At 42.0% G+C, this 13,878-nt stretch overlaps 1 protein-coding gene across 1 annotated transcript in view; it reads left to right on the top strand.

The window, feature by feature from the left end:
- The window catches only part of TUBGCP5 (tubulin gamma complex associated protein 5), a 268,782-nt gene that overhangs the window by 183,545 nt on the left and 71,359 nt on the right, over positions 1-13,878 (top strand). The window contains 3 exon segments of the mRNA XM_030201310.1: positions 4,929-5,111; positions 11,655-11,736; positions 11,846-11,966. Coding sequence (XP_030057170.1) covers positions 4,929-5,111; positions 11,655-11,736; positions 11,846-11,966 — 386 coding nt within the window.

The following is a 13,878-nucleotide window of genomic DNA, read 5'->3' as shown; positions in this document are numbered from 1 at the left end:
ATGATAGGCCGTCCTGGTGGATCAGTGACCGATTTGTGTATTTTAGGAAGAATGTAAAATGTAGGACTACTGGGTTTTCAACTAAAAGAGAGTCCTTTTCTTTCCTGTTGGGTATCATGCATCATGTGCTAGAAGCATGATCTTTTTAATTTGTTCCTGAAGTTTGGCTGTGGGATCTTTTTCTAGGCATACATAATAATTCTCATCTGTAATCTGTTTTCTAACCTTTGCAATATATTTATTTCTGTTCATGACAACAATGCCCCCTCCTTGTTCTGCGGGTTTTATCACAAGATTAGTGTTTCTGGACAGTTCATTAAATTCTTCTTGAGTTAGATTATGGAAGTCTTTGTGCTTGGAACTTGCTTCTATTTTTTCTATCTCCTTGAGAATGCATTTATGAAATGTGGAGATTATGGGATCTGGTGGTCCCAGAGGGGTCTACTTTGTCTTTCGCTTCATTATGGTTGAATCTGAAGAAGTTTTTTGTGGAAATAATGGATGATCTGTAACTTCCTCTCAGGAGTCTCTAATGAAGAACTTTGTAAAAAGCGTTCTGAAAATCTAGGTACACTATCCAGCTTATTTTCAAAAGAGAAAGACGCCCATATTTCGACCCAAATCGGGAGATGGGCGTCTTTCTCCCGTGGGCGAACAAATTGGTTTAATCGAAAGTCGATTTTGGTCGTCTTCAACTGCACTCCGTCGCAGGAACGAACAAAGTGGACGGGGGCATGTTGGAGGCGTGGTGAAGGCGGGACTGGGGCGTGGTTATCGGCCGAGGAGTGATGGGCGTCTTTAGCTGATAATCGAAACAAGAAGGGCGTTTTTGACGAGAATTTGGTCTGCTTTATTTGGACCCTTTTTTTTCAGGTCCAAGTCCCAAAAAAGTGCCCCAACTGACCAGATGACCACCGGAGGGAATTGGGGATCACCTCCCCTGACTCCCCCAGTGGTCACTAACCCCCTCCCACCAAAAAAACCCCACTTGACAAACTTTTTTTGCCAGCCTATATGCCAGCCTCAAATGCCGTACCCACCTCCATGATAGCAGAATGTGTTCTATCCTCTGACAGCCTTTCCCTGGTTCTGATGTGGCTCTCGGGTGAGTGTGACACCTTTTCTGTTATGCGCACTGCAGAGTCACATCAGCAGTACATTGTGGTGGGTGTAGGGTATTGGGCTCCGTGATTCCACTAGTTTGTGTTAAATGCTCACGATGTTGGTAGTTGGTAAGCTCTACTCCCTTGGTGCTTTTCCCTCTGCTTACTGGGTCAGAGGTGCCCTGTTTTGTTTCCGGTAGTCCATGAGGTAGTGGCCATTTTTGTAAGCCAGTTTTCGCTCCCTTTCATGTGTTACCCACGTTACTGAAAGTGGGCATTGTACAGCATTCTGCCAGCTCTGACCTACTGCTAATCTCAGTACCAGCGAGACTCTTTGCCAGTGGGGCACAACCTCTGATCTGCAGTTAACTGTGAGTAAACGTGTTTATTCCAATAAAGGACGTTTTCGGAGACAGTCTTCAGGTGTCAACTGGTGTGCCAAGGTTCTACAGCAGCAACAAGTCCTAGAGGCCTGGAGCACCTTTAGTGGGTACCGCAGTGCATTTCAGGCAGGCGGATCCAGCCCATCCCCCCTACCTGTAACACTTGTGCTGGTAAATGGGAGGCCTCCAAAACCCACTGTACCCACATGTAGGTGCCCCTTTCACCCCTAAGAGCTATGGTAGTGTTGTACATTTGTGGGTAGTGGATTTTGGGGGAGGGGGTTGGGGGCTCAGCACCCGTGGTAAGGGAGCTATGCATGTGGGAGCTGTTTCTGAAGTCCACCGCACTGACCTCTAGGGTGCCCAGTTGGTGTCCTGGCATGTCAGGGGGGCCAGTGTACTACGAATCCTGGCCCCTCCCACAACCAAATGGCTCAGATTAGGACGTTTTTGAGCTGGCTGGTTTTAGTTTCCATTATCGCTAAAAAAAAAAAAACGCCCAGCTCAGAAATGAACAAATCCATGGCATTTGGTCCGTACAAACCGTATTTTCGAAACAAAACAAAGACGTCCATTTTTTTTCGAAAATACAGTCTGTCCCTCCTCTTCACGTACCCGTTTTCGGACATAGACGCCCATGGAGATAGGCGTTCGCGTTCGATTATGCCCCTCCATATCAACCGGCTCACCTGTGTCCACATGTTTATTTACCCCTTCAAAGAAATTAAGCAAATTGGTAAGGCAAGGCTTCCCTTAGCTGAATCCATGCTGACTCTGTCCCATTATACTTGATTTGGCTTATTCCATCTTCCATGTTCACTGATGTTTGTTTCAGTTCCTCCATATTGTTACCTTAAAATACCATTTCTGGTATGTATGGCTCCCATACTTCCTCTTCAGTTAAGGGGTATCCAAGGATTTATTTAGGAACCCTTTCACTAAAGTACAGTAACCACTAGCACGTTCCTACCAAGTGACAAAAGGCACTGCCGCAGGATGCGCTAAGTTGTTCCATGCTATTGTGCCCATCTGCGCATGCTAATTCTATGCTGAAAACTATTTTTTTTTTTCAGCGCAGGAGGCGTGACTATTGGCGGAAAGTATGCGTGCCCTGCGCCTATCGGGTAGTCCTTAGCACCTACAGAATAGATGTCAATATGGGTATGGTGCATGGCCATTAAACATAAATATGGAAATTCAGCGATTATACCACTGTGCTAAAAGTGGCCGCAGTGCACAGGAAACCCATGCGCTGACAACAGCACCAGACACTTTTTAGCGCTGCTTAGTACAAGGACCCCTTTTAGTGCGAGCAAGAACAATTAAAGCACAGAATTGGGTAATGTTTTGGCTGAGTCTCCAGAAGAAGCCGTTGCGAAACGGGTCCCCATCGGGACCTCAGCCTTGACTTGAACTTAAGAGGTTCAAGCTATAAAGCTTATGAGGAATAGCAAAGAAATGTAACTTCATCAACAGAAGATTGGACATTTGCGTGTGTGTTGGGAGATTTTTCTTGACCCATGATTACTTTTTGACCAGTCACATTACATAGTAAACATGGAGGGGCATAATCGAAAGAAAACGTCTATCTCCATGGGCGTTTATCTCCGAGAACGGGTCTGTGAAGGAGCGGACCGAACCGTATTTTCGAAAAAAATAGACGTCCATGTTTTATTCGACAATTTGTGAGCTGGGCGTTTTTGTTTTTCAGTGATAATGGAAAATGAAAGCGCCCAGCTCAAAAACGAATAAATCCAAGGCATTTGTTCATGGGAGGGGCCAGGAGTCGTAGTGCACTGGTCCTCCTCACGTGCTAGGACACCAACCGGGCACCCTAGGGGGCACTTTTACAAAAAAAAAAAAAAAAAGGTAAAAGAGCTCCCAGGTGCACAGCACCCTTCCCTTGTGTGTTGAGCCCCCCAAATCCCCCTCAAAACCCACTGCCCACAAGTCTACACCATTACTATAGCCCTTAGGGGTGAAGGGGGGCACCTACATGTGGGTACAGTGGGTTTGGGGGGGTTGGACGACTAAGCATTAAGCAGCACAATTGTAACAGGTGGGGGGGGGGGGATGGGCCTGGGTCCACCTGCTTGAAGTCCACTGCACCCCCTAACAACTGCTCCAGGGACCTGCATACTGCTGCCAGGGAGGTGGGTATGACATTTGAGGGTGAAAATAAAAAGTTGTGAAATATCATTTTTTGTGGTGGGAGGGGGTTAGTGACCACTGGGGGAGTCAGGGGAGGTCATCCCCGATTCTCTCTGGTGGTAATCTGGTCATTTAGGGCACTTTTTGGGGCCTTATTCGTGAAAAAACAGGGTCCAGGAAAAGTGCCCTAAATTCTAGCTACAAACTCATACTTTTTTTCCATTATCGGCGAAAGGCGCTCATCTCTGTTCAGGTGATAACCATGCCCCAGTCCTGCCTTCACCATGCCTACGACACGCCCCTGTCAACTTTGTACGCTTCCGCGATGGAGTGCAGTTGAAAACGTCCAAGTTTGGCTTTCGATTATACCGCGTTATTCGTTTTTGTGAGATAAATGTCCATCTCCCGATTTAGGTCGGAACTTGGGCGTTTTTCTCGTTCGATTATAAGCAGGATAGTAAACGTAGTAGATGACGGCAGAAAAAGACCTGCACGGTCCATCCAGTCTGCCCAAGAAGATAAATTCATAAGTGCTACTTTTTTATTTGTACTGTCCTCTTCAGTGCACAGACCGTATAAGTCTGGCCAGCCCTATCCCCGCTTCCCAACCACCAACCCCGCCTCCCAACCACCAGCTCTGGCACAGACCCTATAAGTCTGCCCAGCACTATCCCCGCCTCCCAAATACCAGTCCCGCCTCCCACCACCAGCTCTGGCACAGACCGTATAAGTCTGCCCAGCACTATCCCCGCTGCCCAACCAAACTGGCTGTTCCCTAAAAGAGCCTAAATATTGTTGATTCTGGTCGTTATGAGGTCTTTTCCGCCACAATTTTTGAATATTTTGAAAAGCTGTTCTTAATCACTTATGGTTCTGAAATATTATTTTATTGCCCTGTATTTTCATATTGTATGCATACATATAGCATTGTTTTGCTTAGATCACTGTATTTGTTAATGGTATTTTGATCCTTTTTTTTGGTTGTGTACTATACAAATGAGTCTAATCCTAATTTTGCATCCTTAAATCTAGCCCTGGACATCAGTGTCTCTTGGCTCATCTCCCAAATTTAACCCAGGGAAACAGTGCAGTGTGAATCTCATGCCATCTCCCTCTGCCCATTCATACTGGACTGGATTTCTGTGACAGAAATGACCCCCATCTCAACAAACCAAGGCTACCTGACATTTTCCATTATACATTGTTATTACAGTTTCAATTTACCTTTAACATTAGAATGTGAAATACTTGTTGCACAGATTATTTTCAAATGATTTTTTTTCCCATTTAGTCTGGTAGAATATCTGCAAGCTATGAGAAACTTCTTCCTACTTGAAGCTGGGGACACCATGTATGATTTTTACACTTCTATATTTGATAAAATAAGAGAAAAAGAGACCTGGCAGAATGCATCATTTCTTAATGTTCAACTCCAAGAAGCAGTTGGACAGCGTTACCCAGAGGATAGTACACGGTAATTATTTGCAATTCACATACTCCTTCATAATTAATACTTTAGTTTGTTTACTGAGTGATGTGGATATGAAATAACTTATATTTGCATCAATCTTCTGTGTGGGTGGACTTTACATGGGAAATATGGATATGTACTCATTCACTAAAGCATGGTAATACACAGTTGCCATTTATGCAGGTTCCATATACGTTGATTGCTGCTAGCTTCATTGAGCCCAATATTCATCTTGCAGTAGTAAACTGCTTGTAAGCCGCTCATAGCCTCAGGCTGTGTTAACCCTGGATATTCATTGCCTGGGCATGTCTGACCTCCATGTTAATGCAACACCCCAGAAGTTAACCGGACACCAGCCGATATTGAGACCGGAGCCTGGTTAACTTAGGACAATTCAATTTGCTTACTTAACTGGTTAGTGGACGGAATTACATAGCTAACCAGTTAAATGCTGGCTCCACCTCTTGGGCTGCTCCTAAACTAACCAGTTAGTGCTTTGCTGATTAGAGGGGATATTCAGCAGCACTAATCATATAAGTGCCACTGAAATCCAGGCATGGCCAACTCTGTGGGGTTTAACGAGTCAGGAATCTCTTCTGCCTGATTAAAGCCTTTTGACTATCAACCCCTTTATTTTCAGTAAGGCTGAATCACTAAAAATCGCACATTAACTGGCATAACAATAAGATTACCATGATTTAGTAAGTAAGCCCCATAGATTGAATATACAGTCTACATAATGTTTTCTAATTCCACACAAGGTACTCCCCACCCCAAATGTGGCTCTACAAACACATATTTTTAGACATGTTAAGGGAAGGAAATGTTCAGACATCCTGTATTTGTACATAAATAGCCATTTACCTGTGTAAATGGCTTTGAAAAATTGTCTTCTGTTAGCATATATTATGTCGTTTTTGTGCAATTTGTCCAGAGTTTAAACAGCAAAAATGTTACATGCTAGCTTGACATGTTGCAATCCTATCAGTGGTATTAGATGATTATGAAAGATTTACTTCAGTGTGTCTGATAGCCTTGCTGACCCAGTCGTTAGTTTATACTTAAAGATCACACTGTTTGCATTTGAAGTACCCTATTAGTTCTCATATGCATATTTTTATCTGAAGAAATAAGTGGTTCTTTCCATGTTGTTTACAGTATGCATGCTTGATCCATGATGACATTACAGAAATATCAGGTTTAAACCAAAGGCAAGTAATAGATTCTTGCAAGCACTATAATATTCTGTATCTCATTCTTTTGGATTGGGAGTCTACACTTATTATTCCACTTATATAAAATGTAATGTGTTACAAATGATTTCTGCAGAATTTGAACCCCTGCTGTGCAAACATTTAGAATGCTTTTGATCAGGAATCTGCTCTACATTTCCTTGAGCACTTACTGACACTTGCATAGTTGAAACTTTGTCTGCATATTGCCAGGTATTCTTTTGTAATTTCATTGTTACAAATGTCCTTGTTAGGGCAGATGTTTTCTGTATAATTTTGTAATATATTAAATTTGGACATGTTTTCTCTTGACAACTTGTATGCTTGAAAATGATGTTTATTTTATGGTGGTGGTGATTATTACTCTATATGAAGCCGAAGAAACCAAAATTGACAACATATGATTTATCAAACAATATCTTATTGCTAGGAGGAAAAGACCTCAAATGTGCTTGCTAGGCGGCAAGCATGCAAGCTTAATGCCAGCTCATCTTGGACTGTGGTCATATCATTGGTCAGAAACCTCCTGTGGTCCTCCCGCAATCATTCAAGTTTATTCAAATTTTTTTAAACAAAGGGTTTTTTTTTTTAATGTTTTTCTTTTTATATTTCACTGTAGATATTTAGGATTTTTCCATTCTGAATACCAGCACCTAACTGTAGTTCAGATCAAACATTAGGTACTCATTTGTTATTTTTACTTATTCATTGCTGTTGCCTAAATTTTACTTTTTCATTACTGATGCTTAAACTACAGCACTTAGCTTAAAACTCATGTCCCAACGGGACTCTCCCTTTCACTCTCCCGATGAGCTTCTTCAGGGGACTAAGTTCTAACATTTGTTCTGCACCTCTCTTCTAAGATGGCGTTTCCTCCTAGCAATAAGATATTGTTTGATAAATCATATTTATTTATTTATTGCATTTTTACCCCACATTATCCCACCTTTTTGCAGGCTCAATGTGGCTTACAGAGTAAGGTTATGATGAGTCAATACATGATTGAAATACAGTTGATCATAAGCTGAGGTAATAGATGGGCGGACATTGGGTAGGTTGTGTGAGAAGTGTTTTAGGTGTGGTTTGGGTGATTTGGGGGATGAATTGTTTCATTGAGGGTGACTTTTGTAAGCTTTATTAAAGAGGTGTGTTTTCAGAGATATGCAGAGATACGTTGTCAATTTTGGTTTCTTCAGCTTCATATAGAGGGGTATAATTGAACGAAAACGTCTATCTCCATGGGCGTTTATCTCCGAGAACGGGTCCGTGAAGGGGCGGACCGAACCGTATTTTCGAAAAAAAATAGACGTCCATGTTTTATTCGACAATTTGTGAGCTGGGCGTTTTTGTTTTTCAGTGATAATGGAAAATGAAAGCGCCCAGCTCAAAAACGAATAAATCCAAGGCATTTGTTCGTGGGAGGGGCCAGGGTTCGTAGTGCACTGGTCCCCCTCACATGCCAGGACACCAACCGGGCACCCTAGGGGGCACTTTTACAAAAACAAAAAAAAAGGTAAAAGAGCTCCCAGGTGCATAGCACCCTTCCCTTGTGTGTTGAGCCCCCCAAATCCCCCTCAAAACCCACTGCCCACAAGTCTACACCATTACTATAGCCCTTAGGGGTGAAGGGGGGCACCTACATGTGGGTACAGTGGGTTTGGGGGGGTTGGACGACTAAGCATTAAGCAGCACAATTGTAACAGGTGGGGGGGGGGGGGGGTGGGCCTGGGTCCACCTGCCTGAAGTCCACTGCACCCCCTAACAACTGCTCCAGGGACCTGCATACTGCTGCCAGGGAGGTGGGTATGACATTTGAGGGTGGAAATAAAAAGTTGTGAAACATCATTTTTTGTGGTGGGAGGGGGTTAGTGACCACTGGGGGAGTCAGGGGAGGTCATCCCCGATTCCCTCTGGGGGTTATCTGGTCATTTAGGGCACTTTTTGGGGCCTTATTCGTGAAAAAACAGGGTCCAGGAAAAGTGCCCTAAATTCTAGCTACAAATGCATACTTTTTTTTCCATTATCGGCGAAAGGCGCCCATCTCTCCTCGGCTGATAACCACGCCCCAGTTCCACCTTCGCCACGCCTCCGACACGCCCCCGTCTACTTTGTACGCTTCCGCGATGGAGTACAGTTGAAAACGTCCAAAATCAGCTTTCCATTATACCGATTTATTCATTTTTGTGAGATAAACGTCTATCTCCCGATTTGGGTCGAAATCTAGGCGTTTTTCTCTTTCAATTATAAGGTGGATAGAGTCATAAACAGTGAATTTTGCTGAATTGAGTCTGTTGAGTTTAAATAAGGTGGTGATTATTAAACATGCTGCATATCACAAAAATGGACTTCATATCAGTGGATATTTTAATTGAGTAAGATAGGTACGTTTTCCACAACAGAAGCATGTCAAACTTCTTGCATCCAGTTTTATCAGCAATTTGAGCTGTGGCCTTAAAATTTAGGTAGCTACTAACAGGTGGGTTAGCAAAGATTGTATACCTTTGAGATCAGATAGCCTGATAAAATTACCAAAGGATCACAAAGGAAAATCACTTGTGTTGTCTCATATCTACTACATGACTTCAGTAGGTAACAATAATGGCAGAAGACAAGGGTACACAAGTAAAAATCAAAGTCCAAGAAACTGGGCAGTGAAGAAAAGCACCATTGGTTGAATAAACAGATTTCATTTCTTCGATCTGGGATTATATGAGCTGACTCAACTACGCCAGGTTTCTCCTTCCAGTTTTCTAGGGATATTGGAGTCCCCCAAGCAGAGATGTTAGTCATATTTAGCTTTTTTATTTTAATGAGATGTATATCAAACAAATTTAATCTGGGGCAAAACTTTGTTATCCACTACAACCCATCCATTCTGGGAAACATGTTATCAGTTCTATCTCAACAGATCTTCTAGCTGTGTAGTGTGTGGATGGACACCTTCAGATATTTCTTCAAGACACAACAGCAATTGCATGCTTTGCTTTCACTTCCTAGGATGGGTTCTAAATTCTTGACCTCTTCAAAGTACTTCAGAGTACCTCAGAGTATGATAAGCCTCAGCTACCTCATCATTCCCTGGTGATTGAATCTGCCCTCAAGGGGGCCAAGAGTTCTAGAGACTGTTTCTTTGCCCCCGGATAGAGAAGCTAGAACTTTGGACTCTTTTTGGTGTAAGATGTTTCAGGCCTCTATGCTTGTGTCCCGTATAGGTTGACAGATGCCCCATGCCGGGGAGATAATCTTTTTGGAGAGAAGATTGAAGAGGTCGCTGACCATATCAAGAAACACACTGATACCATCCATTCTCTCTCCCGCTGGGCACCTTCTGCATCTGCCTCTTCCTCTAGGAGGTATTTTGGCAAGTCAAGGAAGGGTGCCTACTCCTCGTAGAGGCGTGTCTACACAGCCTCCTCTCACTCGTCTCAGAAGTCTCAACCCCAGCGCGCGTTCACATCAACAGCATGCGCCTAAGGTCCCAGTAGCTCCTCTGTCGAAGCAGGGGGCAACCTTTTGACTGGCTACAGCAGAGCTTAGCCACAGTGACTGTGCTGGATGACTCGCTGGTCTGGGGGAGGCTCAAGTTTTTCCACAAAAGGTGGCCCCTTGTAACCTCTAATTGGTGGGTTGTTCAAATAGTCTCTGTTACGCCCTGCAAATTGCCCACCCAGAGCTCATTACTTCAGCATGAGCAAGTACTTGCAGTGGAACTATCAGCCCTTCTGAAGACCTGTGCGGTCAAGCCCATTCCACCAGGGGAAGAAGGGTGGGGATTCTATTCCATGTACTTGTGTAAAAGAAGACAGGAGAAATGTGTCCCATCCTAGACCTAAGGACCCTGAACAAATTCCTGGTCAAAGAAAATTTCAGGATGTTTTCCCTTAGCACCTTTCTCCCCATGATTCAGGAAAATGATTGGTTATGCTCTCTGGTCTTGAAGGATGCTTTCACTCACAATCCGATAATTATAGCTGGGGACATAGCACTTCCAGTACTGCATGTTGAGCAGACATGGTGTGGTGGAGCTCCTGAACACCAGTGAGTGGAGTTGTTTTTGGAAACTTTCCCCGTGCCCATTTTATTAGCGTCCCTAATTTCCTTTAACATGACTGCGTCCGTCTGCTCATCCTGGTCGGGCGGACAGTAGTACACTCCTACCACCGTCCTTTTCCCCTTGACACATGGAATTTCGATCCATAGTGATTCCAAAAGGTCGTTTGTTTCCTGTTAAATTTTCAGTCTGTTTGATTCAGTGCCCTCGTTAATATACAATGCTACTCCTCCCCCAATCCAGTCCACTCTATCACTGCAATACAATTTGTATCTCGGTATGACAGTGTCCCACTGGTTATCCTCCTTCCACCAGGTCTTGGAGATGCCTATTATATTTATTTTTTCATTTAGTGCAATATATTCCAATTCTCCCATCTTATGTCTTAGGCTCCTAGCATTTGCATAAAGACACTTTAAATTATTCCTAGTCACATTATGTTGATTACTTGACAGTATTAATTTACTATCTTCTGCTTTGGATTTGACTAGTTTCCTAGAACAGTTGGACTTAGAGGTTCTGGCTCCTGCTACATTATTAGTTCAGTTAGCATTGGACTCTGACAGGGAATAGCTTTTGGTGCTATTCTTTAAATATAAAGATGTTGTGTTTATGAATTATAAACATAAGAATGTATCTTGATATATCTAGAGTGCTCAAAAGAGGAGAAAGCAATTTTTGTTGTTGTGATCTAAAGTGCTTCAGTTGGGGGTGACTTTTGTCTTTCGTTTTCCTTGCAAGTGTGTTATCACTTTTCAAGGAGCTAGATATGTTTTTCTTTGACCCTAGGCAGCTTAATCCTCAATCAGTGTCCCCCTGTATGAACTTCATGGAGAATGTATTGTGCCCTTCAGTAAGCATCCTCTTTAGTTTCTTGGTACGTTTTCCTTTGTTTTGACTCTGCCATTGACAGCTTCTTTCCGCTTTATTTTGGTCTAACAATAGTAGCTGAATGTTCTTTGTGGACTTCTTTATTAGGTGGGTTCTTTTTTTTCTCAGTTGACCGGCATTTTCCTTATTGTAGTAATATGCTATATTATATATTTGAAATTGATAAATTAAAAAAAAAGAAATTGTTATGCATCATTGTCCCGATTCGTGTTAGAAGCAGTTAAATTGGCCTACTTAGAGGAGAAATAGACAAGTCTGACAAGGTCTCCTGCTTTTTTTCAATAGTTTTTCTTGGTTAAAAATTGTTAGCATGGCTCACCTTTTTTATAATGCTGCAAATTGAAATTCTGTGTGTTTATTTTTCTCACTCAGACTATCTGTTGCTTTTGAAAATGTGGATCCACCAAAGAAACTTCCTGTTCACACCTTAGATGGTCTAACACTAAACTATAAGGTAAATCACAGTTGTAGAAATGTATAGTTGTTTTTCTTTCTTTTATTTGCTACCTATTTATAAATTCAGTATTTGAATTCTTTCTTTGTCTTGTCCTTTTCATTTTTAGGTTCCTTGGCCTGTGGATATTGTTATAAGCTCAGAATGTCAAAAAATTTACAATCAGATATTTCTTCTTTTATTATTGATAAAGTGGGCCAAATACAGTCTAGATGTCTTAAAGTTTGAAGGTAAGAAGTACACTAAAAGGCAGTGTTTTTTTTTTTTTAAGTTTCATGTTGAATATAATAATTTTCTACCAACAAGCAGAATTGTTAAAGCACACCAAGTGGGGTGATATAATCTCATGTTGTTGGAACAGAGTTGTTCTTCCAGATCTCAGAACTTAGTGTAAGGTTGATGCACGGCCCTTTCCAGTCTCTTTAGCTCATCATTGTTGACTTTTCCATTCTGCCAACAGAAATGAAAACAAAGGTGTCTTGATACTTCCAAGACTTGTTAACTTCTGTGCCTTCTAACATTGTTTCTTGTCTGCTTTCCTTTCCTTATTTCTCTCTTACGCATGTTTGTCTGAATGAGACTTGTACAGGCCTATAATAATCTATTGGTGTTGAAGCTTCTGGGCCACATCCTCTGCATATTGTCTTGAACAACCAGCCTCCTGGAAATGCAACAGTCTGCTAAAGCTGTGCTCCCTTTCTATTGTGAACATGTTTTGTCCAGTTCCTTCTTCAATATCAGATGATTTTCCATTAGAGCCCGTGCAAAACAGTCCTAATCACCCTTACCTCCAGCGCATAGTCAAAAGTACATTAAACATCACCATGCTGGGACAGACCAAGATCCATCAATCCCAGGATCTTATTTCCAACTGTGGCCAATCTAGGTTACAAATATCTAGTGATCCCAAAGAGTAAAATAAATAAGCAGTGTATTTTCTCCCACCTTAATAATGGTTTATGGACTTTTCTTTTAAACCCAAACCCTGTTATTCCAACCATTTTTATCACATCCTTTGGCAACAGTTATAGAACTTAGTTGCACATTGAGGAGATTCTATATATAGCACCTTAAAAATCGGTGCCAAAAAGAAATACACCTAGGTGTATTCTATAAACTATGCCTAGTTAGGCGTGGTTTATAGAATACATGTAGCCGGTTTATAGAATATGCCTAGTGGCCATACCTGCACCTAGCTCTAGGCGCATCAATTTATGCCAAGTAAAACTTGGTGTAAATACTGGCGCCTAAGTTAGGTGTAGAGCAGGTGTATTCTATAACCGTGGGCATAGATTTTCAGAATGCCCATGGCCACGCCCTCTTTTTGGCAGTGCTCGTTAGAATTTACACGCACCACTTTACAGAATGTTTAGCAGGTTGTGCGTGTAAATTCTAATTAATGCCAATAAGTGTCAATTGCTTAAGTGGCAATTAGCGCTGATTGGCTTATTAAGTAATTAAATTGGACATGCAATCCAGAATACAACCGGATCTGCATGCACAATTTCAGTCATGCTGTATAAAATCTGGGGATGAATAAAGAAATATTTTCTCTGATTTGTTCTAAATGTACTGCTTGGTAACATCATTGTGTGTCCCCTATTCCTTGTACTTTTGTAAAGTGTAAACATGTGATTCATGTCTACCCTTTCCACTCTACCCATGATTTTATAGACCTCTATCATATCTCCCCTCAGCACTCTTCTCCATGCTAAAGAGCATTTTCTGCTTTAGCCTTTCTTCAAGGAGAGTCGTTCCATACCTTTATCATTTTGGTTGCCCTTCTTTGTACCTTTTTCTAATTCTGCTGTATCTTTTTTTTTTTTTAGATACAGTGAGCAGAATTGCACACAGTATTCAAGGTGCATTTGCACCATGGAGCTATACAAAGGCATTATGATATTCTCTGTTTTATTTGCCATTCATTTCATAATAATTTCTAACATTCTGTTTGATATCTTGGTTGCCATTGCACACTGAGCAGATCCTTTTCCTGGGTAGTGACTCCAAATGTGGAGCTTTGCATCATGTAACTATAGTTTGGGTTATTCTTCTCTACATGCATCACTTTGCATTTGCTCACATGAAATATCTTTTGCCATTTTGATACTCAGTCACACAATCTCGTGAGGTCCTTTTGTA

The sequence above is a fragment of the Microcaecilia unicolor genome, chromosome 4 (assembly GCF_901765095.1).
Source record: "Microcaecilia unicolor chromosome 4, aMicUni1.1, whole genome shotgun sequence".
In the NCBI taxonomy this organism is placed as follows: domain Eukaryota; kingdom Metazoa; phylum Chordata; class Amphibia; order Gymnophiona; family Siphonopidae; genus Microcaecilia; species Microcaecilia unicolor.
Note: the sequence above shows the minus strand (reverse complement) of the source record. Positions and strands in the feature narration are given on the sequence as shown.